The sequence below is a fragment of the Muntiacus reevesi genome, chromosome 16, assembly GCF_963930625.1.
Source record: "Muntiacus reevesi chromosome 16, mMunRee1.1, whole genome shotgun sequence".
In the NCBI taxonomy this organism is placed as follows: Eukaryota; Metazoa; Chordata; class Mammalia; order Artiodactyla; family Cervidae; genus Muntiacus; species Muntiacus reevesi.
This window is the reverse complement of record NC_089264.1, coordinates 24,636,882-24,664,673: the sequence shown is the minus strand read 5'-3', so window position 1 is coordinate 24,664,673 and position 27,792 is coordinate 24,636,882. Positions and strand designations below refer to the sequence as shown.

Genomic DNA, 27,792 nt, shown 5'->3' with positions numbered 1-27,792 from the left:
TTTGCCCTCTTGGATCTGATGGGCTTAGGTTCACTGGGTGAGCCTAATATTCTTGATCCCTTTGGGTGGTGTTGGGTAGAGTCAGCCCTCAGGTCCTGTGTTTCTCACGCCCTAATAACCACAGTGGGTGACAGTCTTAGAGGTGGGGATGGTATGGGGAAAGATGATCTCCAGAGCTAAGATGAGTAATGAGAAAGGGAATAGGGGGAAAAAAGAAATAAGAGATAGGGTTGGGCTGGGAAGCAACCAGGGTGTCTTAAAAGATAGCCCTGGTGGCTCAGAGGTTAAAGCGTCTGTCCTCAATGCGGGAGACCTGGGTTCGATCCCTGGGTCGGGAAGATCCCCTGGAGAAAGAAATGGCAACCCACTCCAGTACCCTCGCCTGGAGAATCCCGTGGACGGAGGAGCCTGGTAGTCTACGCGGGGTCGCAAAGAGTCGGACACAACTGAGCGACTTCACTTTCACTTAGTCCAAGAAGTGATAGTGAGACAACATAGCAAATAGTTCTGTGTACTGATCTCTAATTGAAGACGACTGATTCGTATTTATGTTCATGTGGGATATTGGTCTGTAATTTGCTTTTATATCTTTGACTGGATCTGGCATCAGAGTAATCATGGACTCATAAAATGGGAAATGTCTCCTCCCCTTCTTTTTTCTGGAAGAGGTTGTGTAGTCGTGGTATTATTTCTTCTGAAAATCTTTGCTAGAGTTTGCTAATGAAATAGTTTGGACTTGGAGGAAATTTCTTGGTTGCAGAAGTTAATGAGGCCTCAGGAAACTTGAAAGTGTGAGTTAAAGAGCAATATTTATTTTTCATGTGTCCTAGGGAAGAAGACCACTTGGCTGTAACATCTTGAAAAGCCTGTAATGCTGATGCTTGGGTGCATTTTTCCTGCGCATACCTACTGCCAGAGTTTACGTAGTGTTAGCATTTGCCTTTAGTCTGATCTGTGTAAGTTGTAGCACTTCACATCTCAATACTGTGTTAGGCTACACTTTTACACTTAACACTAACACACTCAGTTTCTCTGTCGCTGTGTCGACGCGTTTGACAAGTGTCTTTTGAATAGCCAAAAATATGATATAAAAACTCACTTAAAAGAGAACCTCCATGGGAATTCTCTGACGGTCCAGCTGGACACAGTGCTTTCGCTGCCGTGGCTGGGGTTCAGTCCCTGGCTGGAGAACTGAGATCCCCACAGACCACGTGGCGCAGCCAGAACAAACCAGCCACCTCTAAATGATACTTTTTCTTCTCCTCTTCTGCCCTCCCAAGCTATTGTGCTTGAGTCTTGGATTGTACAGGGAAGAGGTAATGTTTCAGAACTGGTTGCACCAAGCTTTGTGAGCACGGATTACTAAGCCTCACCTCCAAACTACCGAAATCATGGGTTCATTGTGAGGGTTAAATGGACAGTAATTAGTAAGCGCTCTACAGTCGTTTATTGGGAGAACTGAGTCAGGATTGTGGTCAGAAAATTCTGTCCCAGGCAGAGCTTAGATACGGGCAGTTTTTTGTGGAAGCTGACTGGAGGAGGCCACGTGTTTTAGAGAAAGAAGAATGTGATGTGTAATATTGAGATCTGACCTTGTACGTATTGGGTGCTCTCTGACACCACCTGCAGCTTACCTGGCCCTGTTGCATGCTGATGTTCTAAAGACAGCTTACAGTGTTTGTTTCTGCTGTCCTATGCTTTCACGGTCTTTGTGAAAAGAGCAGTTAGTGTGCAATTTTGTTACCGACCCCCAGTCCAATTCCTGTTTATTGGATTTCTGTTATGTATGTAGGACTTAGGGGCTTAGATCAAATTGATCCTAAAATAGTTTTAAGTAAAATTTATTTTGGAAGAGTGACTTTCCCTAAGTAAATTATACCTGGAGATTAGAAAAGAACTTGCCATATTTCATTCTTGTCTAGCTAGCTTTTGGGTTATAATGCTTGTTTGAGGTCTGCTTTGAATTCTCTTGAAATTTGATTATGGACAGTTCAGAATTCAGATCAGTAGGAAGCTTTGAAAGGTTTTTACAGCCATCCTTTTCCCTGCACTCTCCCTTGGAGTATGTTAAAGCAAAAAGCCTGCATCTTGATTGCTATTCTGTGCTATGTTTCTGGTGAAAATTATTCTTGAGTTTCATTATTCAGACAGAAGCACTTGGTGCTATTACAGCTAAAGCAGGTTATCAGTTGGCCTGTGTTTTAAACTATTTTCTGTAATGTTTGGGGGCTTCCCGTGGTGGCTCAGACGGTAAAGTGTCTGTCCGCAATGCAGGAGACTCGGGTTCGATCCCTGGGTCAGGAAGACCCTCTGGAGAATGAAATGGCAACCCACTCTAGTACTCTTGCCTGGAAAATTCCATGGTTAGAGCCTGGGTGGGCTACAGTCCTTGGGGTTGCAAAGAGTCGGATGCGACTGAACGACTTCACTTTCACTTCACTATAACGTTTGACCCCAGTGGCAATGAATAGAGTCCATTTTTGTCCTGGAAAGAAAAACAGCTTTCCCTATTACATTAGCATTCACAGAGGCTTTCTTGAACTTAATAAGGGAGAAAAATACCTAAAATTTGGTAGCGTAGTAGAGTTTTTCTTTCTCTTTTCTTATTCTTCTCTATTCTTTTACTTCATAAGTACTATTATAATTATATTTTCTTCCAAAATAGTGTGAATGGATTGGTTGTATTTTTGCATTCTTGTCAATTGCATGTCAAGGGTCTTTCACTCCCAAGTTGACCACGTGCTTTGTGGAGAGAATACTGTACTAGAAAGCAGCATTTCCACATTTCTCTGCCTATGTGAACCAAACTTACCCTGTTCCCTCATCTGTAAAATGAGAAAGTGAGACTGGATTATCTTTCTCTGTTGTTGTTGATAACTTTAGTCACCATGCTGTACATTATATCCCCAGGACTTATTTGTCACATGACTGGATTTTTGTACCTTTTGACCACCTTCACTCATTTCACCATTCCTCTTTAGCTTAAAGTGATGTCTATTCTTCCATTTTGTATTTTAAATAGATCACTTAAAGGGGAGTTTTTTCTCTAAAATTATTTTCTAAAATTATTTGAAGCCCGACTTTTAAAACCTGTAATAGAGTAACAGTAATCAGGAAAAGATTGGTATGCATTGAGAAGTGTATAGGCTGTTACTTGGTGTGGGAGGGGTTTGAATTCCTGCTGTTTAAAGTCTCATATTAGTAGTTCTATTTTAGTTTGTAGATAGAGCAGTGTGCTCAGATACCATTGAGGGTATGTTCTGTGTGAAAAAGATTTAAGGTGCATTTCACATAATGCAGCATTATATATTATTAACTAACCTGGTAGTGGGGTCTTTGGTTGTTATGTTTCTAATGAATTTTCAGTAACTTTTGATTGCTTATTCCCTCCCCCTATCTTTGCCTTTTCCTACTCCCTTCTGTTACCTCCTTCCTGAAAAAAAGCAAACGATACTCATAAAATTTTCAAAGCAACTTAAAATGTTTACTTGACAGTCTGTCATCAGCTAAGTGAGAAGTTTCTTTTTTAAACTTTAAATTTGCTTGGGAATTATTTAGAATCTGTTCTTTTAGTAAAAACATGGAACCCATTCATAATGTCTGCCCTCAGCTGGGAAGTTTTGCCTAGGCTCACATCTTATATTTCAAAAAACAGGCTTCCTATAAATTGACATTGTAGAGAGAATGCATTTAGCATTTATTTGAGAAAAGGAGTTTGACCATGTGCTGTTCCTATTCAGCATTGTGTAAAAACTGATGATATGTTTAGTTGGGGCTTTTTCTCCCAAGACACTTAGATCTTTCAGGAGTCAGAGGGTTGTGGATAGAGCAAGAACATAGTATTTTGGGGATTCAGGTTAAGGTGGACGTTTGCTTGATTTTGTGCCTGGGCTCTTTGGCTTGGCTTTCAAGTATGTGATTGTTAAAAGTCTGCTGTTGCTTAGTAGCTTGAGCACTGAGGCATTTCTTTCTGTCATTCATCCATCCATATCCTAGAGGATGAAAAGGCCAAGCGAGAAGTGTCTTCCTGGACTGTAGAAGGGGATATCAACACTGATCCATGGGCAGGTTATCGATATACTGGAAAACTCAGACCCCATTATCCACTGGTGAGTAAATAAGGTAATAAAAATTTAATATTTTTTTAAACCAGTCTTCATAATTTGCAGTTTCCTAAAAATGGTTCTTGTAATTTGTATTCCGATTATGAATCATGTGATCAGGATTAAGGTTACATTCTAACTTTTTAGCTTTTATGGTATGTTGTTTACAAGTTAGTAGGAATAATTGCCAGTCATGGATGAAGCAGAAGAAATTTTAGATTAAGGATCAAGACTACTTTAGTTTTTAAAAAAGAATGAGGTAGAATAGATATTTTTAGGCCAGCATAATGGGAGTATATATTACTACTTTTCTAAAACTTTTTACTGTGATATATTTCTACTTTAATTTAGATAAGACTTCTCTGCAACTCTTGCTCCTTCCTATGTTCTTGGTAGACTGACTTCAGAATCTTACCCTCGGAATTGAATTAAGTTGGAATTTGTCATTTTCAAATATTTAAATTCTTTTTACTGTTGTCTTTTTATTAAAGAAGTACATTTTTAATTTTTAAAATTTGGAAAAATATAAGAAAGTCTCTTTAATTGTAGTTTCCAGAGATAATGACCAGGAACATAATGGTGTACATTTACTTCGAGACATCATTTCATTATTATTCTGGTTCACCAGTTTGTTTGGAGCAACACAGGTGCCTTCCTTGTCTGCGTGTAATCGCAGGTCTTCAGTATCCTCCGTCACTCTCTCTGTTACTTACGTATTCTGGGAAAGGGCATGACAATAGCACCAGGAAAGTGAAGCTCAGTCTTCATGAAACAGATATATTGTGATATTTAAGATGTCATGTAAAGCTTTTTTTTTTTTTTCATTTAAATGAGATGAATGAACTTTTTTATTTGGTATTTATTCCCCCACTTTTATTTGCGTTGTTAGTAGATTTTAATAATGAAAGTTACTTTCACATTTGAATCGGATCCAACTAACCTCTTTGTTGTTTTTAGATGCCAACAAGGCCAGTGCCAAGTTATATTCAAAGACCAGATTATGCTGATCACCCTTTAGGTAAATTCTGCTATGCTCTTTCTTCACATTTTCAGTTTGTGTGCTTGATGACTACTATGAAGGAAAAGAGTACCTTTTTAGTAGAAAATTTTCATTGCTGCATTTCTGTTTTTTTTTTTTTTTTTTCAAGATAAACTAGAATATTTGAATTAAAAATTCTTTCCTCACTCTAGAAATCTAATCAATTCTGAAGACATTGTTTATATAGCTGGTAAAGGCTACATCCAACATAATACTGTATTTTGTGTTGTCATATCCAATTCTAGCTTTAAAAAAAAGTTATTTTAACATGTTCTCCTGCCTTAATTACATAATACCTGTTTAGATAAAAACAGATGGTGGAGGCCCTGAGTAACTGAAGACTCTGTTCTGTAGCAGTAATAGAAATAGTAGTAATGGGATGACAATAATAGTAATGGTGACGCTGATGATTCTGTAATTGATACTTATTTTTTCATAACTGTGTGTCAAGCATTGTGTCAACTTCTTTACGTGTATTACTCCATTTTATACTTTCAGCACTCCCAGGGTGGGTTCTGTTGTCTTCTCCATTTTATAATTAATTATAGTGAGACACAGAGAAGATAGGTAATTTGCAGCATGGTGGTGGTTTAGTTGAGAAGTCGTGTCCATCTCTTGCAACCCCATGGACTGTAGCCTACCAGGCTCCTCTCTCCATGGAACTTCTCCAGGTGAGAATACTGGAGTGGGTTGCCATTTCCTACTCCAGGGGATCTTCCCTCCCCAGGGATTGAACCCCAGGCTCTTGCATTGTAGGCAGATTCTTACCACTGAGCCGTCAGGGATGCCCAATTTGCAGCATAGGTTCTGTGAAATTGCTGAGTTTGCATGTCAAAAATGGTTGAATATCAGCATTTTCATGTGGTTTAATCTACTAAAGTAAGCTACTGTTGCTTTTCTTCTCTAAGGAATAAAGGAACTGTATTAAGTTCTTTTGAATCTAATTTGAAAATGTAAGTAAACTCCATTGTTTCAGATAAATTGAAGGGAAAGAGTCTGAGTGATAGAATACTGTTGAGGATGTATAATTTTATTACAGTGTATTTAATATTCTAGAGTATAGTTTTAAATTGTATCTTTAAAAAGTACACAGATAGGGACTTCTCTGGTGGTCCAGTGGCTGAGACCCTGTGCTCCCAGTGTAGGGCGACAGGGTTCAATCCCTGGTCAGGGAACTAGATCCCACATGCTGCAACTGAAGTTTCCACATGCTGCAACTAAAGATCCTGCATGCCCATCCCCCCCCCCCCCCCAAATACAGCAACAAGTACATAGATAAGGTAAATTCTGGTAGGATAAAATGTTATGAAGGGAAAAGTGAGTATGTTTCCTCAGAAGTAATCACTGTTAATGATTTCTTGCAGAACTTTTCAGCAGTCTTTGTTGTGCATACACACGTTAGCACCCTCTCCATCCAATTATACAAAAAACGAACAAGCATACACCTTTCATCTTGTGTTACTGTATTTTATGTTGTAAATATTCCATATAAGTTCACATAAAGCCATTTCTTTTTAATGAGTGAAGTATTCCACTATGTGTACATGTTACAATTTATTAAACCAGACTCCTATTAATTTATTTCTAGGTTTTTTCCAATTTATTTCTAGATTATTTCCAGGTTTTTATTTCTGCCAATTTGACCACAGGAACTGTTTTTGTAATTAAATCTTTGTGCACATGTCGAGAGTATTTCTAAAATCTAATTGTCTGAAGTAAAACAGCTAGATCACAGGATACGTGCATTTAAAAAATTTTGAGAGATAATTACAAATCTCAGAGATTCTTCAGTTAAAAACATGTGAGAGTCTCTTTTCTTCTGTCTTCTTCAGCTTAATATGTTACCAAGTTTTATGATCTGTGCTGATCTGAAAGATGAAAAATGATACTTTGCAATTATTTTAATTTGCATTTTTAAGTTATGAGTAAGGTTGAGCATCTCTTTTATTATTTTTTATTTATTTTATTTATTTATTGGGCTGTGCCAGGTCTTAGTTGCAGCATGTGGGATCTAGTTCCCTGACCAGGGATTGAACCAGGACCCCCTGTATTGGGAACTCAGAGTCTTAGCCACTGGACCAGCAGGGAAGTCCCCATCTCTTACTTTTAAAGCTCATTTGTATTTTTCCTTTTGAACTGTCTATTCATATCCTTAGCCTTTTTTCCCCCTCTCAGATTACTTAGTTTTTTCCATACTGACTTACAAATGTTCTTTCTATATTGAGGAAAATAATCTCTTGATGTACTATAAAATGTTTTCTGCCAAGCAGATACTTATATTTTTGTCTTTGTTTATAACGCTATGTTTATTACAAACTTTCAACATTATTTTGTAGTGAAATTTGTCAGTGTATTCTTTTAAGGTGTTTATGGCTTTATGACCTAGAAAGACCTTTTTGGTTCAGAGATAATAAAAATATTTTCCTATGTTTTCTTCTACTGTTTCTGTGATTTTACTCTTTTTGTGTGTGTGATAAAATTTTGGGCCCATGTGAAACTTATTTATTATTAGGAGTGAAGTAGGGCTGCAATTTAATTTTTTCCCAGAAGAATATCTGGTTGTCACGTCACTGGTTGTTTTTAAAAATCAGTCTTTTTCTTACTGATTTAAAATGGAACCTATATCACTGTATTATATTTTCATATATCTTTGGGTCTATTTTTGGATTCTGTTCTGTTTCATTAACCCATTTGTCTAATCATATGCCATTACCAAGCTCTTAATTATTATGGCTATAGAGTGTTTTAATATTTGGTAGGCCTTGTTGCTCCCATCTTTCCTCTTTTTCAGAATTTTCTTGACATGTTTGTTTTTCCATTTGAAATTTAGGATCAGCTTGTTTGGTTTCTAAAAATGTCCTATTACCATTTTTTATGGGGATAGTATTAAATTTATAGGCTAACTTGGGAAGAATTGACACCTTTACGATATTGAGTCTTCCTATTCAAGAACAGGGTATGTTTTTCTATTTTATTTAAGTCACCTTTATGTCTTTCAGTGGTATTTTAAAATTTTCTTCATTAGGTCTTTTAACATTAAGTTATTTCTGGATATTTTATCTTTTTAAGTTATTCTTGTGACTATAGTATTTTCTGTATTTTTTGATTTGTTGTTTTCATAGCTCAGTTGGTAAAGAATCCGCCTGCAATGCAGGAGACCCCGGTTTGATTCCTGGGTTGGGAAGATCCGCTGGAGAAGGGATAGGCTATGCACTCCAGTATTCTTGGGCTTCCCTTGTGGCTCAGCTGGTAAAGAATCTGCCAGCGGTGGGGGAGACCTGGGTTGGATCCCTGGGTTGTGAAGATCCCCTGGAGAAGGGAACGGCTACCCACTCCAGTGTTCTGGCCTGGAGAATTCCAGGGACTGTACAGTCCATGGGTCGCAAAGTCATTCACAGGTCGCATAGGACACGACTGAGCAACTTTCACTTTCACTTTGTATATGGCAAATTTATTGATTTTTATATATTATAATTTGCCAACTTGCTGAATTATTATATCTAGTTATTTTCCAGGTATTCCCTTGTTCTAGGGATATATAATCATATCTGAAATTGATGAAGATTTTGTCCTTTTCTAAGTTTATATGTATTATTTCTTTCTCTAGTTAAATACATCTGCAGTATTGTCAGAACAGTGCTAACAATACTAGTGCTGATAGTGGGCATTCCATCATGTTGGTTCTTGGCTTGAGATTTGTATTTATCATGTAAAGGTGGTAGCTGGCTGTGTTATCAGAGCTATCTTTTTAGATGATCATTTATTTTCCATTCTTTAATCTATGACTATGATGAGTTATATTGATAGTTAATGTTGAATTATCCCTGTCTTTCCAATATGAATTTCACTCAATTCATGATGTGTTTTTTGGATTCTGCTAGATAATATTTTATTTGGGATTTTTATATCAGCATTTATAAAGAGTAGTTTATGGTTATAGTCTTTTTGTCAGATTTTGAAATTGTTATTATACTAGCTTAATGCTTTTCAGTATATGAATAAGCTGATTTTATTAGTGAAAATTCTTAGGGCAATATTTTTCAAACTTTTTTTGATCGTGAACCAGAGTGAGAACTGTATTTTATAACATAATCTATATATATGGGTGTGTGTGTAAATTAACAGCCAAACATTTCACAACAGCCTGTATATAGTCTATTTTCTGTTCAGTTTATTTACTTTAAAAAAATGTTGAGTCATAGCCCTCTAATAGCCACTAAATGATCACAAATTGCAGTTTGAAAAACACTGACTTAGGTTCCAGTTTTAAAAAATAAATGAGTGTAATTAATTCATCAGTTGTTGATATATGCTTGCTATATAAGGAGATGATCATGAAAACACATATATTAATTATATGGTGCTATTCAAATGTAAATCATTTATTGACCTTATTAACACACTGCCTGTCAAATAATAAATATGCCATCTTGACTGATTTCTAATAAATCTGAAAATTTGTTCTCTAGAATTCTTCCTTCAGTTTGTTTAGCAAATTTCATGTTGAAAGTATTTTTTTTCAGAAACCCTGACGTGGACCCTCCCATATTATGAAATACCATTGTGTGAAATAGACTTGACTATTATTTTATCATTGGGGAGTAATTATGTTTTTATATACTACATCTTTTTGTACATTTTGGTTTTACTTAGTGATTTTCTTTTCTAGGAATGTCTGAATCTGAGCAAGCTCTTAAAGGTACTTCTCAAATTAAGTTACTCTCATCTGAAGATATAGAAGGGATGCGGCTCGTATGTAGGGTAAGAGTTTTCCCCTCATCCTAGGATAGGACTTGTTTAAGTAGTTACAACACATGAAGTCAATGATTTGCTCATGTACAAAGGTGGCAAATGTTACACAGTAAGACTATGGCTGGTCATACATATATTTTTTTTTGAAAAAAATTTTTTATTAAGGTATAGTTGATTTACAATGTTGTAAGTATTCATTTCTGCTGTACATCTAAGTGATTCAGTTATGTATACATTCTTTTTTATATTCTTTTCCATTATGTTTATTCCAGGATATTTAATATAGTTTCCTGTACTATGCAGTAGGACCCTGTTCTCCATCCATTCTTTTTTTTTTCTCCATCCATTCTTTATGTAATAGTTATTTGCTGTGGTTCTTTGATGAAAATCATTTATCCTATTGTTTTATTTCCCTCTCTTTCCTTCTCCATTATAGAATTGTGATAAGCCTCAAACTTCATCACTTGATTATTGTTTAGATTACTTAAGATGTACATTTTCATGTAGAAATCAGTCAAATGTACTAATTAAACTATTTGCTAGCTAGACCAATTTTATTTATATGTTTACACAGACATACATACACGTTTATTAATGGGTATTAGAAATATGTTAGAAATACATGTAAATGGTTATAAAATAAAAATTCAGGATTATAATTTTCAAGGTGAGATTCATTTTGTCAGTATCCCATAAAATCTAAGTTAGTACAGATTTCTAATGCTACTTCATTTCTTCTTGAATGTATGAAGTGTTTCTCTTTTACAGCTTGCTAGAGAAGTATTGGACATTGCCGCTGGGATGATTAAACCAGGTGTAACTACTGAAGAAATAGATCATGCTGTACACTTAGTAAGAATTTTACTTTTATGCTTTAAGAATTTTTTTTATACTGTTAGATGTCTCAGACTTGTAAATAAAGTAAACCTAAGTTCTGAATATCTACACTTGGCTAAAAACTTATTTGAAAGCAAATTTTTCACTTTGTTTCAAATATAAAAAGTATTCAGCAGACATTATCCCATCTGTAAGTATATGATATTGGGGTCTGAGGTAAGCCCGAAGTACCTTGTTTCTGCAGCTTCACATTTCATAACATTTTAGTTTAGCTTTTACAGATGATTAATTTTATTAGTGCTTTTAGGTAAACCATGCTACTGCGTGTATCAAATATTCTGAAGTCAAAAAGAATATAACTTCTGAAACTAGTGGTAAAAAATGTTCCCTTTTTTTGTCTATTTACAATAACAAGGCTACAAAGAGACCAGACACATGTTTGTAGTAAATATAGTATAGGGATATTAAAAAAAAAATTTTTTTTAATTTAGTTTCTTTGACTGTGCTGGGTCTTGGGTGCTGAGCACAGGCTTGCTCTGGCTCTGGCGAGCGGGAGGCTTCTCTGCTGCAGCGACGGGCTCCCCGCTGCGGTGGCCTCCCTCGTGGAGCTCAGACTCTAGGCGTGCGGGCTCAGTGGTGGTGGTACCCGGGTTCACTCGTCTCATGGCGTGTGGGATCCTCCCAGACCAGTGATCGAACTCGTGTCCCCTGCTTTGGCAGGTAGATTCCTAACCACTAAACCACCAGGGAAGTGCCGGTATACTTTTAAAAGAAAGATTGCTTATCCACCAAGGAGAGACCTTGAAGCCCTGTAGTAGATGAGTGCACACGTGATATGGTTAGGTTGTTCAGAAGAGCAGTAACTAGTTATTAAATCACGTGGAAGGCTAATTAACCCTGCTCTCGTAATCAAGCAAATGCAAATCATAAAACCTTCTAAATTAGGAAGTATTTTAAAGATATTTATGTCCATTACCTCTGTGAAGATGGTGAAACTGGTACTCTTTTACATGGTGTTGGGATTTAAATCGGGACTATCCTTTTGGAAAGATATTTGACAGTGTGTCTTGAGCTATAAAAATGTCTATAGCATTTTTTTAATTTGAAATTATAAATCCTAATTTTGGGGTATTCAATATATTATAAAATATAGTTGACCCTTGAACAGCATGGATTTGAGCTGCATGGGCCTTATATGTGAGTCTTTTTCAGTAAATATATATATGTACTGTACATATATTTTCTTATGATTTTTAAAATGATATTTTCTCTAGCTTACTTTATTGTAAGAATGCAGTGTATAATACATATAACATACAAAGTATGTGTTAATTTCTGTTTTTGGTAAGATCAGCTGTAGTGTATTTGTAAAATTTGGGGGGCAGTCAAGTTTTCTGTGGATTTTGGACTGGGCAGGGAGGGGCTCATTGTGCCCACTCACTGCCCCCGCCTCCCACCGGCCATGGCCCGGGGTTGTATATGGTTATGCACCAGTAGCAGTTTGAATGCCTCCTATAGGCCAGGTACTGTATGTGCTTCTTTTACCAACTCATCTCATCTCCCAACAACTCTGATGTAGGCACTACTGTCATCTCTGTTTTACAGATTAGGAAACTAAGGCAGAGAGGTTAAGTTGCCCATGGGTATTCAACTTGAAAGTACTGGAGCTGGCATTTTTAGCCAACGCAGTCTGCTTCTGTGTGTTCTTAACTACTGTGTGTACTGCTGTGAGAATTATAGAAGCAGATTGTTAAAGGAAAAATGATAGGCATGTAGTTATTGGTTATAATATTTATAGTCGAAAAAACTAAATTTTCAGTAATAGTAGAATTACCAATAAAATTATAGTGCATTTCACAAACTGTATTTTAGGCAGCTGTTTAAAAATTACTAGTCTGAAGACTGTGGCAATATGGAAAGAGAAATTATGTATGCTGTGACTACCATTGGATCAAAGCATCCAAGTAACATAAGGCTTGTTTATGGAGAACTAGATCGTTTTCTTAGTGATTGCTTTGTTGCTCCTGCATGAGTGTTGTTCCGTATGAATGTTCTGTGTGAATGTCTCTGGAGGTGCTTTCAAAGTGGAAGCATTAGTTGCTCTGTCACGTCCAACTCTTTGTGACCCCCTGGACGGCAGTACACCAGGAGTCCCAGTACACATGGAATTTGCCATCCATGGAATTTTCCAGGCAAGAATCCTGGAGTGGGTAGCCATTCCCCTTTCCATGGGATCTTCCTGAACCAGGAATTGAACCCTGGTCTCCCACGTTGCAGGCAGATTGGCAGATTCTTAATTATTACTAGTACTCATTTTTTTGTTCATAGGGATAGAGGCATTTATATAAGAAGTTAAAATTAACTGTGCACATTAATATTTACTTTAATGTATTTTTCATAAGGAGTCAGTAATTCTAAAATCTTCATATAATGACATTTGTATATGTTTGTAAATATTTGTCATGCATGAATTGCTTTTGCAATTATCAGTAAACTGGTTTGCTGACTGTTAGAAGCCCTACTGTTTGATATTAAAGGTAGTATCTACTATTATTTCTAAAATAAAATATTAAATAGGTTTTTCATTAGGAACATCTGTACAACAAATTTTTCCACATTTTTCAAATTTTAAAATCTGATTAATTGCATGCATACTAGCTTTTTCTTTTGCACATTCCAAATTACCCTATTTTTAATTTATTATAGGCATGCATTGCAAGAAATTGCTATCCCTCACCCCTGAATTATTATAATTTCCCGAAGTCTTGTTGTACTTCAGTGAATGAAGTGATTTGCCATGGAATTCCAGACAGACGGCCCTTGCAAGAAGGTGATATTGTTAACGGTAAGAAATGTGTGACTTTTGTTGCTGTGAGTAAAGAAACAAGATTTTGGGAGTTTGATAGAGACTTTCATTTTCTTCACTTGTCTTTAACTTACTTTTTTTCATATTTAAAACTTAAATTTAAAATCTCTGGAAACCTATTTTGTGGTTTTCAGTTAACCGCTCTTAAGATACTTCTAATATAATGTGTTTGTTACAAGTTCTTTAATGCAGAACTTTAATATGTGACTGGTAAATGGAGGATGTCAGTGAAATGTGGAACTAATAATTGATTCAAGTGGGATTGTTTTTCTTACTCCTTTTAGTCCACTATTACAGATAAAGAGAATTTATTAGTAATATGTGAAGACCCTAAGAAAAAAGGCTCAAAATTCTGCAGAAGTACTGTCCTTGATGTTAAGAATTAAGAAGTTCAGAAAGTGGCTTTAGAGACCACTGTGTTAAGCTATTTTGAGAAACTGCGAGTGCAGAGAAAGAAGCTGTCAAGACAGTTCCGTCTGTAATTAAAAAATAAACTGATGAGTTAGGCTCCCCTCGATGATATTTTTAATATTGATGAACTTGGTTTCTTTAATAATCAGATACCTTCAAGAATCTATGTATCAAACAAGGGAGCATGAGCCCAAGTGTTAAAGGCTGCAGACAATGGACCAGCTGTGATGCTGGCTGTGAATGGTAGTGGAGACTTGACTGGCAATTTTTATCTGAATTGTTTTTGCTGCAGTTGGAGTATCAGTTTATAAAACTCCCTAGATTTTGAGAGGTCTGCCCAATTCTAATTTACATATAAGCTCTTTTTTTGCATGCATGCATATTATATGAGGTTTTTCAGGAATGTGTGTGTTGTGCTAGAGCCAGTACACCTGTACTGTGATATTATAATTTGATTGAAGATTCATGGTTTAAAAATACTAATTCAGTGTCCTCTCAAAGATACATTTATTTTAGTGTAGCTTAGTGGTATAGTGGTAACCTGTATTTTTAAATATGAAGACAAAGAGAAGTATGAATAGTCACAAATAAGTGAGGCAGATGAGTTTTTGAAAAATAATTATAGAATAGTGTAAATGCTTCTGTTTATTGATTGAATAGGATGAGGAAAAACTTGTTAAAGATAATGAGAGAAAGCAGTATTTTCTGTTTAATGTCACAGTGTGGCAGAGTCCTTCGTTTAATGTTATTAACTTGGGTTATTGATCTTGCTGGAATGTATCCTGGGGGATAGATTATTCTTTTGCCATAAACGAGCTAATCGCTGCTCTAAGAGCATTGAAGCCCACCATCGGGCTTGTGCTACGTGACCGCGGACCTGTCCTCTACAGTGAGTTTAGGTGTATTATAGACAAGAAATATCTATTGGGTGTTAAGTTATTTATTCATTGGTGTTGCTTAGACGTTATCGTCTTCATTAACCTGCTTGATTCTGTCATGTCGGCAAAACTTGAATTTTGAGATAAAAACGAATGTGGTCTTTATGTTTGCACATTCTTTTGCAGTGGACATCACTCTTTATCGGAATGGTTATCATGGGGACCTGAATGAGACATTTTTTGTTGGAGACGTGGATGAGGGAGCTCGGAAACTGGTTCAGACCACGTATGAGTGCCTGATGCAAGCCATTGACGCAGGTGAGGCTCAGTGCTGGGCACCCGCTGAAGCTGCTGAGTCGTGTGGGCCTCGAGTGACCTGTCACTGCACCATGCATGCCTTGTCCCTTCCAGCTCTGCTTCTGCCCCACCCGACTTAGCTTTGGGTCTGGCAGCAGTAGGTGTAAAGGTGACTGAGAATCCCTTGATGAAGATGGACTGGATTATTGCTTTGTCTCGTCTATGATTTATCTTCCTTTTCATTGGCTGATAAATGGGGAAGAATGTGTGGATAGTTCCGGACTGTAACTTTTCTCCTACTTTTTAATTCTTTCATAAGTTTTCTGTTCTCTTATTATAAAAAACTATTAAGACTGCATCAGATTATGAGAGAAAAATATGAGTGATTTTCCTTTATACTTGTCTCTCCTTTTTTTTTTTTAATCTCTTTTCCAGAGGTGTCCACTTTTAACATTTAGGTTTTTTTCTCCACAGTACATTATTACACATAACTGTATGTATGTGTTGAGTTAGGTTAAATGGAATCATAATTGTAGTATTCTGTAATTTAGTACTTTTTCAACTAATTATATCTTAGAGATCTTTCCATATTAGAATATGTACATACCTGCATGCAAAGATCTACCCATTCTTTAAATTGCTTTATATTTTATTCCACAGTATAAAAATGTCTGCAACTATTCCCCTACTGGATTTTGGTGTTTTCCAGATGTCTTGCTATTATAGGAATAATGTCTTTGGTGAGGTGTATTTCTGTGGGATTTTTCTCAGACTGTGTCTGTCTTTGTTCATAGAAACAGTTCATCCATGGTTTTTAAAAATTTATGCACTATCTTATGAGAAAAGAGAAAGAAAGGCTTGTTGCAAATGTAAACAGACTATTAGAAGGACAGTTTGAGGGCAAACAACTCTTCAGTTGAAATCCATAGTATTTCAGCATTATTGGTCAATGTATTATCCAGCCCTGCCCCCACTATTAAATAGATCTGATGTATTGTCTGCACTGTATAGGACAGGACAGGGTTCTTAGGCAAACAGAGGAGATGATGTAATTTTTACTAATTTAATAAAGTCAGAGGAATGAAAAATGAAAGCATGTGATTATATATCAGCATGTGAGATTTTCCTTTTCATTCACTGTTGATTATATTTGAAAACTTTGATATTCACAGTGGTATTGTGAGATGAGAATTTTAATATTAAAAAAAAACTTTAATATTTAGCATCTTATTTTGGAAGCTTTAGGTTTAAATAATTTTTAGGGTTTCTATGTTCAATATTTATATCACTTTTGCTTTTCTATGAGTTGATCGAAATAACCAGATAGCTGGAATGTTGTTTTACAAAGTCACAGGAATGAAGCTTGCCAGGGAACCAAAATCTTTAGAACAGTAGACAGCCAAGAGTAGAAGTTGGCTAATCTCTGGGAAGTGCTGTTAACTCCTGTGTATGGATCATTCCTGCCTGTTGTTTTCTGATAATTTGACTGCCCACCCTGGCTCAGAGCTCTGGAGAGTTGAACCAACTGTGAAGTTAGCTTTGCAGAATAGAGTTCCTCGATCTGCACGTCTGTGGCGTTCTGAGTCTGCAGATATGCCGTCGTGGGGGCCTGTCCTGTGTATCACAGGAGGCTCAGCAGCATGCCTGGTGTCTCCTCGCTGGAGGCCGGTTGCACCACCTCTCCAGGTTGTAATGGTCACAGAAACGTCTCCAGATTCTATGAAGTGCACCCCTGGGACCAGAATGGCCTCTGGCTTGAGAATTAGGGAGAAGTCTCCATTCTCACACTGCATCATTATTGTTGTACAGGTATTTCCTTTATTGTATGTGCAGCATGGGTTAAAATTTTGCTTTCCTCCCTGCTGACTGGGGCTGGTAAGAAGGCTTGGGTGGGAATGGAAGAAAATCATTATGCAAGTCAGCATGTTCCTCAGAAATCATTAATCTCCCCTGTCCCACCTCCCAATAAAAAAACAATCAAGCTGGTCCATATGGTTAAGAGCAAGTAAATGTTATGAAAATGATTCCTTAAGCCATTTGCCCAGAAATGTGGTTGGCTGGAGAGGATATGGTGTGTCTGAACCTCAGGTTGGAAATGAGCCGGCAGAGAAGGAGACTGTAGGGAGGGGGGACCCCTAGTACCATGGCTGGACCCCCCACGAGTCCAGCAGAGCCCAAATCCTGGGGTCCCAGTGCTAGGAGAGCCGTAGCAGCAATAAGAACCCTTTCTTCCGGTTTTTATTTAAACAATGGTGAAAGTCATGAAAAGTAAACAGGGCAGGAAGTATATAGTGAGAAGTACCTTTCTACATCCTACTCCTAAGATTTTCTTGAGAGGCAAATGAACAATTTGAGAACCACTTATCTGGGGATAAAGATGCCCAGGGGAAGCAATTCTTTGAAAAGTCGACCAGACTGAAACTAAAGAGTTTCCTTTATGAATGTTCCTTTTTCTCCTGATGCTCTTTATTCTCTTATCTCTCCTGCTCGCTATAATGGAAAGCCTGCTGACCTTAGAGAAGGTGAGGAAGAGAAGTGTGTTTTCCAATCTCTTTGTTTGTTCAGAGAGCAGTGGTGCCTCTCCCAGCCGCTGGTTCTGCACAGACCCTCCTCTTCTGCAGCAGAGGAGGAACCAGGTGCTGCTGGCTTGACTCTCAGCTTCACCGTTTCCCGGCAGTCTCGCCTCTCTGAGCTTCGGTTTCCTCATCTTAAAAGTCTTACGTGTAGGCGTATAAAACCAGAATGGTTCCTGGCAAAGACAGTGATTGCTTAGTAATTATCAGTTATTCTTTCTCTTTGCCATGAGTCTTCTCTTTTCCTTTCAGTAAAGCCTGGTGTTCGATACAGAGAATTGGGAAACATTATTCAGAAGCACGCACAAGCCAATGGATTTTCAGTTGTTCGAAGTTACTGTGGGCATGGAATCCACAAGCTTTTTCATACAGCCCCCAATGTGCCCCACTACGCCAGTAAGTACTGTTTGTATTGGCTAACTGTTTATTTAGCAGATCTTTTTTCCCAAACATTTGACAGGACCCACTGTTTTGCATCTATTAGAATAATCTATTAGCTGTTATAAATAGCTCCCCAAAATGTGTATACTCTGCACATATCTTGCTCTCAATAGTCCAAAGCCTGTGTGTTTGGTCACTGTTGGGGGTGGATGGAACAGTTACTCTTTGATGCAGGCTCTTGTCACTTTCAACGCATAGCTTTCAGGGTCACTTTGGGGGTTCCCTTTCTGATCTTACAGATATTGGGGAGGAGGGGAGAAGCATGGAGGGGTATGCTTGGGAAGTTTTAGTGGGCCAACATGGACTTGGCACAAATCACTTACATCTACTTTTCATTGGCAGGAATTCAGTCATATGGCTACACTAACTGCAAGGGAGGTAGGGAAATGTGATCTAGCTGAGTACCCCGGAAGAAAAGGAAAATAGTAATTTTGGTGAACAGCCAACACTCCCTGCCACATGTATTCTGACTCCTTAGATGAAATTGATTCCGTTAAGTTTGATTTGAGTTCTTAATACATGTCAGATACAGTGTTCTTTGTTGGTGTAAATAGAGAAGAGACAAAGTATCCTTTCCTCAAATTGGCGCTGTCTGATAGATTAACAAGGAAGTGTTGGATGATTAGTCTTACAGAACCTTTTCTCTTGAAGAGATAAGACACGTGGGAGTAAGTTTGTTATTTATACTGGAAATGAAAGCTGTCCACATTAGGTAACATAAGAAGGAATTTAATAAATATAGAGGAGCCACTGCTATGTAGAGACTTTCATATACCTTCTTGGGCTTAGGTTTGCTCATTTATACAATATCAGGGAATGGTACCTACTCTAGAACTATTACTAGAATTAAGTGAGATCTTGCTTGGAAAGCACTTAAAGTTAACTTTTAGAATGACGATGCTGATGATGGTGATGATTTATGTTATCTCGTTTGTGCATCACAACTCTATGAATAATTTCTTAGCTCTCTTTTTAAAAAGCAGAGTCTGTGCTTAGGGAACTGATTTACTTAAGTCCACACAGACTAGTGAATAAATGTCAGGGGTAGGATTGGTACCTGGGTTCTGTCTGCCTTTCGGGAGTCAGTCTTTGCCTTTCTGCCTAGTAAGGATGTAAGCAGTTTGGCGCTGAGTCTTGGAGAAATAAAGAATGAGATTTTGGTTTACTGGAGAAGATGCGGAAGAGCATTCCACATGGTAGGGAAGCATGAATAGGTGCTTCAGGTTGAGACAGACTGAACAGAGACAGGATAAGTTTGGGCTAAGAGCTATGTGTGAGCCAGAAATGGGCAGTGCCAGATGGAAGATATCTGACTTCATTTTTAAGGAATTGCAGAACATTTTTTGGCAGAAGAATGGCAAGGTGAAGTTGCTGTTTTGAGAAGATAAATTTAGCAATGGTGCCTGGGATGTATTGCAAGTGTGAGCTAGCCAGGCTTGTCAGCCTAATGCACAGTTGTTTTTGTAAATCCAGGTGTGAGGTGGTAAAATCCAAGACATCGATAGTTGTGACGAGAAAGGGAAACGAGTGAGAAACCTCTAAACAGGAGAATCTAGAGAAGTCACTTAAGCACAGCTTTTGACATAAATCAATAAGCGTTTATTAGCAGACCACAGGGTCCTTTTTATTTCAGCTGGAATTGTGCGCAAAGTAAAAGCTAGCAATAGATAGCAAGTGGCCGACTTTCTTCCTTCCTGCTAAGCTGTATGGTCACCTGTTGTGCGTTCCCTTTAACAGTGGAAGTAGCTATTCTGATGACAGTGCTGTGTGCCACACGTGTGCATGCATGTGTTTTGCGTGTGGAAAAAGCACGGGCAAGGGAGAGAATGAAAAAAGCACCCTTACTTGCAGACGTAACAGACTCAGGTTTAGGTATGGCCTGTATGAAGAGAGGCTTTACTTATTTGAATTTTTTTGGAATCTAGTAGATTCATAATGTTGTGCTAGTTTCAGTTGTACTGCAGAGAGACTCAGTTAATGTTGTTTAGTCGCCAAGTTGTGTCTGACTCTTCTGCGACCCCATGGACTGTAGCCCGCCAGGCTCCTCTGTCCATGGGATTTCCCAGGCAAGAATACTGGAGTGGGTTGCCATCTCTTTCTCCAGGGGATCTTCCTGACCCAGGGATCAAACTGGCATCTCCTGCTTGGCAGGCGGATTCTTTACCACTGAGTCACCAAGACCACAGTAAACTGAATCAGTTACACTTACATCCACTCATTTTTAAGATTCTTTCCCCATGTAGGTCATTGCAGGGTGTTGAGTAGAGTTCCCTATGCTGGGCAGTAGGTTCTTACTAGTAATCTGTTTTATACGTAGTGGGTATATGTCATGAAGAGAGATTTTTTTCAAGGAAATAAAATTTATGGGAGAAGGAGATACAGGTCAGTGATGATAGTGTCAGCTCAGTATGGCTCCACTGATAGACAAGATATGTCTCTTGAGTTTCATGTTAAGCTGCTTAATTAGAAATAAACAATTCTGAGAAAAGAAACAAGGACCCATGTATACTTCATTTCATCCACTTTGCTGTATTTATGAACAGTCAAGTGTTAATCGGGTTAAAATAAAACATGTTGTGGTCTCTGTAGGGAAACATTAAAGGAAGCTACTGGAGTCTTTGTACAGCAGAGGCTTTTGAATGTAAATGATCCCTTCTTTAACTTGTAACTCCGTATTCCTAAGCAACTGAGTGTGAAACCAGGAAATTGTGTCACTTCCCTGCACGTCCTGTATAAAAGAGATCTTTGTTAAGATGAGCACTTATGTGCTTCCTTATCTTTGTGGTTTGGAAGTGAAGGTGGTACTGCCCTACCTGAGAATATATATCACGGTAGTTCTGTGAGGCAGATGGTAGAGCAGGTGCACGTTTTTGTAGAAGTCCTCAGCAGTATTATCTGCTGTAGTGTAGACACTCAGATGATGTGTTTGTTGAGTGAGCTGTGTTGAGAAACTGAAACCATGAGTCAGAGTGAGCTGGGAACTGTAACTTCCTGAAGAGTGAATCAGTGGCGGAAACAGGAGAACTTGGCTTCTCTTCATCAGCGCCGTCCAGCAGAATTATATATGAGGCACATAGGTAACACCAAGGACTTCTCTGGTAGCTGGGACGGGAAAGCGTCTGCCTCCAGTGCGGATGGAGGAGCCTGGTAGGATACAGTCCAGGGGGTCGCAAAGAGTTGGACACGACTGAGCGACTTCATTTTCTTTTTCACATCCATGTAATACTAAAACTTCTAGTTGTCATATTCAAAAGTAAGAAACAAATAGAGTTAATTTTATGTTTTATTTAATCTATTACATTAAAAATATTAGCATTTCAGCATTTAGTTTGTGTAAAACAATCATTGAGATATAGTGCGTGCTTTTTTTGTCTTTGACATCAGCATATGTTTTACATGTACATTCTGACTTGCCACTTTCCAAGTGTTTAGCCTCATGCACCCAGGTGCTGGCTGTATCAGCCAGTACACTTCTCAATTCTTTTATCCATTTTTATTTCTGTGATACTGCACTGACTATTTTGATATCCCCAAGGGCATATGACCAAATCTATATATGCAATAAATTGCATGTCATTTGGAGGGAAAGTTCATGAAATTAGAGATAAAAAGTCAAAATTGTTTTTTGCCCCTCAGCTTTTTATAATAATTTAGAAACTCCTGATTTGGAATCTGTAGGTTGTTTATTTTAGCAACGCCTAAGATAGTGGAAAGCAGCATGATTGCTGTTCACAAGGAAAGGTGTGCAGGGATGTAAACATGAGGGTGAAGGTAGAACAAACCTAGGCAGAGCTGTTGAATACAATCAGCCTGTTGAATAGGCCCAGTGGACACGTTGGTCACCATCTGCAAGCTCAGCAATCTTATCAAGAAAGCCTGAAAGCCGATGCTCTTGCCACCTGGTGGTCAGGCAGACGAAGTGCAGCCAGCCGTTTACTGACGCTCTTAGCAGCTCTTGATTTTTATTCTGAACATTAACTTCTCCATTTTTGAGATTGTCTAAAAAGACCTGTACCTTTTTCAAATTTTTGGCCTATTTGAGGAGATGGCAAGCCTGGACACTAACAGTTGAGTTTCTCATGATGATCCTGAAGAATACGTATTGGCAAACTTGGACAAAATAGGAGGGAGAAATGGGAATTTTGTTTCCAGTAAAAAAAGGAATAATCCTGCCAGTATTAAAAAAAAGTAGGTTAGTGTGCAGGTTTTTTTTTTTCCCTTCCCAAGATAAGACAGTTTACAAAACTTTAAAAAATTGGTACAGTTGTTTCCGTGGTCTGTGCCCCTACCTCCACCCCCACATCCACACACACTCCTGTCCCAACCAGGAGATTTGCAACTTCTGGCATAGTCTGAAATATCTTGTTCTCCTTTATACTGTCATACTTGGATAAGTGTGGAAGTTTGTTGGTTACATAATTGCTATTCTAACCCTGCTATAACGTAAATGGAGGTACTTCTGCTTTCATAGAAGTACTAACTACATCTGAAATCCAGTCTAGGGCATCTCTGTATTTTCCTAGAGAAAACATAAGCAAAATGAAGTATGCCTAGGACAATATCTGCCACAGAGTAGGTGGTTTTCAGAGCACCCCTGTTTGCTGAATGATCTACTTTAAGAAAGGGGAGTCAGGAGAGGAGAAATTCATTAATATAAGAATCACTCATGGGAATGTAAGTTGTGTACTTTTTCCAGGGAAGTGTTTAACAATATGCTGTAGGTTTTTTGCTGTGTTCTCAGATTTTCTTTTCTTTAATTTCAGAAAATAAAGCAGTTGGAGTGATGAAGGCTGGCCATGTATTTACAATTGAGCCAATGATTTGTGAAGGTGAGGAAAAATGGATGCTGTAATAGTCTATATTTGAATTTTTATTTATGTTTGGTTACTCATGATCAGATTAGTAGTCTGCTTGGTTTTGCTTTGTTTCCCCTCCCTGTCCCCTCTTGAACTTGATTCAGTATCATGTAGAGAACTGAAAATTGTCACTGTTGGCAAGAAAGCAGTACTTTCTCCATGGTAATTCGTCTGCTGTTAGTAGATGCTGAAGTACTTGAATCCTGGTCCCTTTTCATAAAGCTTCTGTCAAAGGGTGTATTGTAATAATTGGTTGCCTCCATCAATCAAGGCAGTGTGGAAATTGTTGCGTGTCTTGGTGTGGGTGAGAAAGAGGGGCGTAAAGGAAATTAGAGCCTTTTTTTTTTTTTTTGAGGCAGACATAGTTATTTAATTCTCCACAACCTATGAGGTAGGTGCTGTCCCCATTATCCATGAGAACAAACTGAGTTTTTAAGAGGTTAAGTGTTTAATAACTTGCCCAGAGTCACTTAGCTAGTTATGTAGCAGAATTTGTGGGACTCTAAAGTCATGCATGCGCTCTTCTGCCTCTTCGGGGTCTGGACTTTGGTCAGCAGGTGCCGTCATCACACAGCTGCTGTGGAGAAAGCCCAGCCCAGACATGCTTCGCGCTGGCAGTTTTATGTCCCTGCTGTTGTCGGCCGCTGTGACAGGCACATGACGGCCATGATCGGGGTCTTGACTCGAGCCCTCACTGAGGCTGTCGGAGTAATAAACCGGGGCCTCCTTCACCAGCTGTCTGTTGGGATTAGGGGATGCAGAGTGAGGCAGCAGTCGTAGAGCTCTTGCGTCCTGTCCCCTGTGTTAATGGGGTCCCCTCAGAATCCTTCCAGTCTTTTTTATAACCTAATCTTCAGAGTGATACCCCATGACTTCTACCAGATTTTCTTCCTTAGAAGTGAGTCACTAAACCCAGTCCACACTGAAGGGAAGCATTGGAGGTTGTTTTAGAGGCTGCCTTCTTAACCTGATCGTTTGTTCCCTTTTCTGTAAAATGGAAGTTACAACCTTTACCTTTGATCTGAATGCCCAGGGCTGTGGTAAGAATTAAGTGAGATGATTTGTATTAACACAAAGTACCTTTAAAGGGCTCTACAAATGTAAGATACTGTTTTTGTCACTCCTCAGAACAGTGACCATGTATAAGCAACTGCAAGATAAGTAAGTATGATGGCAGAGAAAGGCAAGGACAAGGAGGGGAAAGTGTATTTTGGTTATGTACCTGTTTTCATGAACAGGCACTTGACTTCCCTGGTGGCTCGGGCGGTAAAGCGTCTGCCTACAATTCAGGACACCCAGGTTCAATTCCTGGGTCAGGAAGATCTCCTGGAGAAGGCAGTGGCAACCCACTCCAGTATTTTTGCCTGGAAAAACCCATGGACGGAGGAACCTGGTAGTCCATGGGGTCGCAAAAGGTTGGACACGACTGAGTGACTTCACTTCTTTACTTCAGAGTGGTGTTTCCTGGAGTAAGCAAGTAACACTGTGTTGAGCTGGTTCAGATAATCATCAAATTATACCAGAAATACTTCAGTGTAACTGAGCTAGGCTAAATCCCAGCTCCATAGTGGGAAATGTCTAATTCAAAGAGGAATTTCCTCAGAACAGTAGTCAAATATATTTGACTTCATATTGGTAAAGAATCTGCTTCAGTAGATAACAGTAAAATTAAGTATTAATGTCTTAAATCCATTTGTGGAAAGATCATTCATTACATTGAAAACTATCTATTCATTCATCGTTAGATGGTTGACAGAGCATGAGTTAACTTTCTTTAACTGCCTCATATTTTCTTCTTAAACTGGGATTTAATGTTGCAGAAGTAGGTTACCTCACTGCTTTATACTCTGGGATTTGTCTGAGGCAGTAAGATCTAATGTTTGGTAAAGAGTATTCAAAATAAAGAATATTATTATTATTTCTTAACACCTAATTTGGAGACAGGAACATCTCTCCACGCTAGTTTAGTGGTGTCTGGAGTTGTGGAACCTTGTAATTCCGCTGCTGTCTTCCCTGCCCTGCGTCTCACGCCCATTTTCTCTTTTTCTCATTTTCCTTCATTGTCTCCCAGCTTCTTCACCTGTCATCTCCTTTCTAACCCATTCTACCTCATCATAAATTTTAAATTCTCTTGCCAAGAAACTCCTGTTTCTTTCTCTTTGCCCTCTTTCTGGTTACAGGGGTGTGGCCTACAATATAATCTATTCTCACCATTTATGTGCCTGCCATTTAAAAGTTACAAGGAATTAAATGTTATAACAAAAGTATAAAAAGTTACCTTATTTCCTTCACAGTATACGCTGGCTGTGGTTTAGTCAGATGCCAAAGTTATATCAGGAGAGAGCTAAATTCTTTAATGTAGTCCTGGGGTGCGTGGTAATCCGTATGTTTACAAAACGGAAACTGAGCGCCTTTATTTTGGAAACAGCGTCTTCATTCAGTAGTTGAGAAGTACACAAAATGTGAAGTTGTCAAATTTAGACATTATTATTGCTTCATTGAACTGAAGACCACAATGAAGGTGGAAAGGCTTTAGCTTAAACAGATGACGTGCACAGGAATCTTAATAATGAGTTGTAAGATTAGTTTTCTGAGCTCCCCAGGGATAGAGGAGCACCGGCAAGTACACTTCCCTAGCGTGTACTTAGAAAACGGACTGAGTGGTAGAATGAAGAGACGGCGTTTGTTCGTTTCAGGCGGGTGGCAGGATGAAACCTGGCCGGACGGCTGGACGGCGGTGACGAGAGACGGGAAGCGGTCAGCCCAGTTCGAGCACACTCTGCTGGTCACGGACACGGGCTGTGAGATCCTGACCCGGCGGCTTGATAGCGCGCAGCCCCACTTCACGTCCCAGTTTTAATTTCCCCCGAGACGGCACACCTCACTTATACTTTCTGGCCGTACTCCACATTTTATTGAGAGTACAGAATGGAAGAGGAAATTTTTTTATTACTTGTTTTGTTTTGACTGTCGATAAGGAAGGACTACAACATCTGACGTGTCCGCAAGAACTTGTCTTGGGTCTGAAAAGGCCAAGAAGAATAAAGGAAGCATTTCTCAACTCCCCCCACTGGCCACCCCCCCCCCCCCCCCCACAAATGTCTGCACCCGTGTTTTTCTTCCTTGCCCTTTGAGCACTTTTACTTAAACCTGCTTCTAGTTGCTTCTGTCACTGCCACCGCTGGGCCAGCACCGCCAGCTGCTTTCCAGGTGAGTGCTGGAGAGGAGAATCCTTGAGACTTCTGCAACATACGTTGCTCCCAGTTTTTTTTTTAATATTATGTATGTGTGGAAGTATATACGTATACATTTTAAATTCCGTGTATGTAATTACTAAATACTGTGTGACCTGGGGTTTGTGCCCATTCTGCCCTGATGTGGTTCTGTGCTGTCATAAACGGATCCATCGTTTGCAGTGGTTTAATTCCCAGCTGGAAATTGGCTTCCCTCCTTTCCCTGCCAATTCTTTACGCTTATAATTGTGCATAAGAAAGCACTCGGTCAGTGAGACCCCAGTGTGGGCTCTGTGTGAGTGAATGTATGTGGCAAAATCCACTTTGGACAAACGTTATCAGGCTTTTAAAAGTTGAATTTATGGCAGAAACAGCTGTGCTCCAAGTGGAAGCTGGCTGTTGCAGAGAATGACGTTTTTGTAATATGTTGCTATTTCAGACCTCTGTTTGGTCATTATGGGAGGAAAAACTCTCCCTTCCCCTCTCTGTCCTACTTCAAGGGCATACCTTGGAAAGATACTCAGAGAAGGCTGGAGGTTGCAATGTGGAAGTTGGGGAAGAGAGTTCTGAAGCCTCTCCAGCAGGGAGCAGAGTCTGGAAGTGCTGACGTCTGGTACAGCTGGTGGTGGGGCGGAAGGACTTCTCTGGAGGTTGGACAGTTCCCTTGGAGTAGGTGTGCTGAAATCACACTTCTCCTTTACACAGCTGGGAACCTCATTAGACATGACCTTCGTTGCCCAGCATCTGTACTCCTTTCAGTAGTTCAGTCTCAGGTGGGAGAGTATCCAGTGAAGACAGATCAAAGTCATTGTCACTGGAGAATACTTGATTCCCGGGTATCTGGAAACTGTATGCGAAGGTAATTTGATTCCACTGACATGTCACACTTGTAAGAGACATCTTTCCCAGAGTGCCTCGGACCTTTATTGCTTTAAAGGAATTACGATAATGTTTTCATTACTTTTTATTATTTTAATGATTTAGTTATGTGGCTGAATCTGGTATAGACTTTTGGGGGTATGTGTGTGAAGTTTTTTATCAAACTGTAATATTTGTGAATGGAATGCCTTGCAATATAAATGTTAATATAATGTGTAAAGGGAGATTAAAAAGTTTGAATGATTATTCTGCCACATGGTCGTTAACTTTGCTGCATTTTGTTTGGGATTTTAGAAAGAAGTGGTGGGAATGGGGTGGCTGATTTCACCATCTAAAATAAACTCTTGACTATTTGAGTAAAAATACTTTATAATGTCGAATGACTATATAAAAATTCCACTCCTGGGTTTAGTTCAGCAGTCTACTAGTAGTATTTGAGATGTAACCATGTTTCTGAGAGTCATTTAAGACAAAGATTTCCACACAAGTAGGGCAGCATTTTCTGAGTGATCATGGAATTAGCGGTGTGGGCTTATTCAGTGTCTACTTTTAGAAAACAAGCTCAAGGAAAAAAATCGTGGTGGGATGGTTTTTTGTTGTTGTTAAAACACCACACTGGTGATGATG

At 38.7% G+C, this 27,792-nt stretch overlaps 1 protein-coding gene across 1 annotated transcript in view; it reads left to right on the top strand.

The window, feature by feature from the left end:
* The window catches only part of METAP1 (methionyl aminopeptidase 1), a 49,222-nt gene extending 21,803 nt beyond the window's left edge, over positions 1-27,419 (top strand). The window contains exons 3-11 of the mRNA XM_065907051.1: positions 3,997-4,109; positions 5,061-5,121; positions 9,812-9,903; positions 10,663-10,746; positions 13,438-13,576; positions 15,073-15,204; positions 18,009-18,152; positions 22,961-23,026; positions 25,750-27,419. Coding sequence (XP_065763123.1) covers positions 3,997-4,109; positions 5,061-5,121; positions 9,812-9,903; positions 10,663-10,746; positions 13,438-13,576; positions 15,073-15,204; positions 18,009-18,152; positions 22,961-23,026; positions 25,750-25,913 — 995 coding nt within the window. The 3' untranslated portion in view covers positions 25,914-27,419. The remainder of the gene's footprint in view (positions 1-3,996; positions 4,110-5,060; positions 5,122-9,811; positions 9,904-10,662; positions 10,747-13,437; positions 13,577-15,072; positions 15,205-18,008; positions 18,153-22,960; positions 23,027-25,749) is intronic.
* The last annotated feature ends 373 nt before the right edge of the window (positions 27,420-27,792 follow it).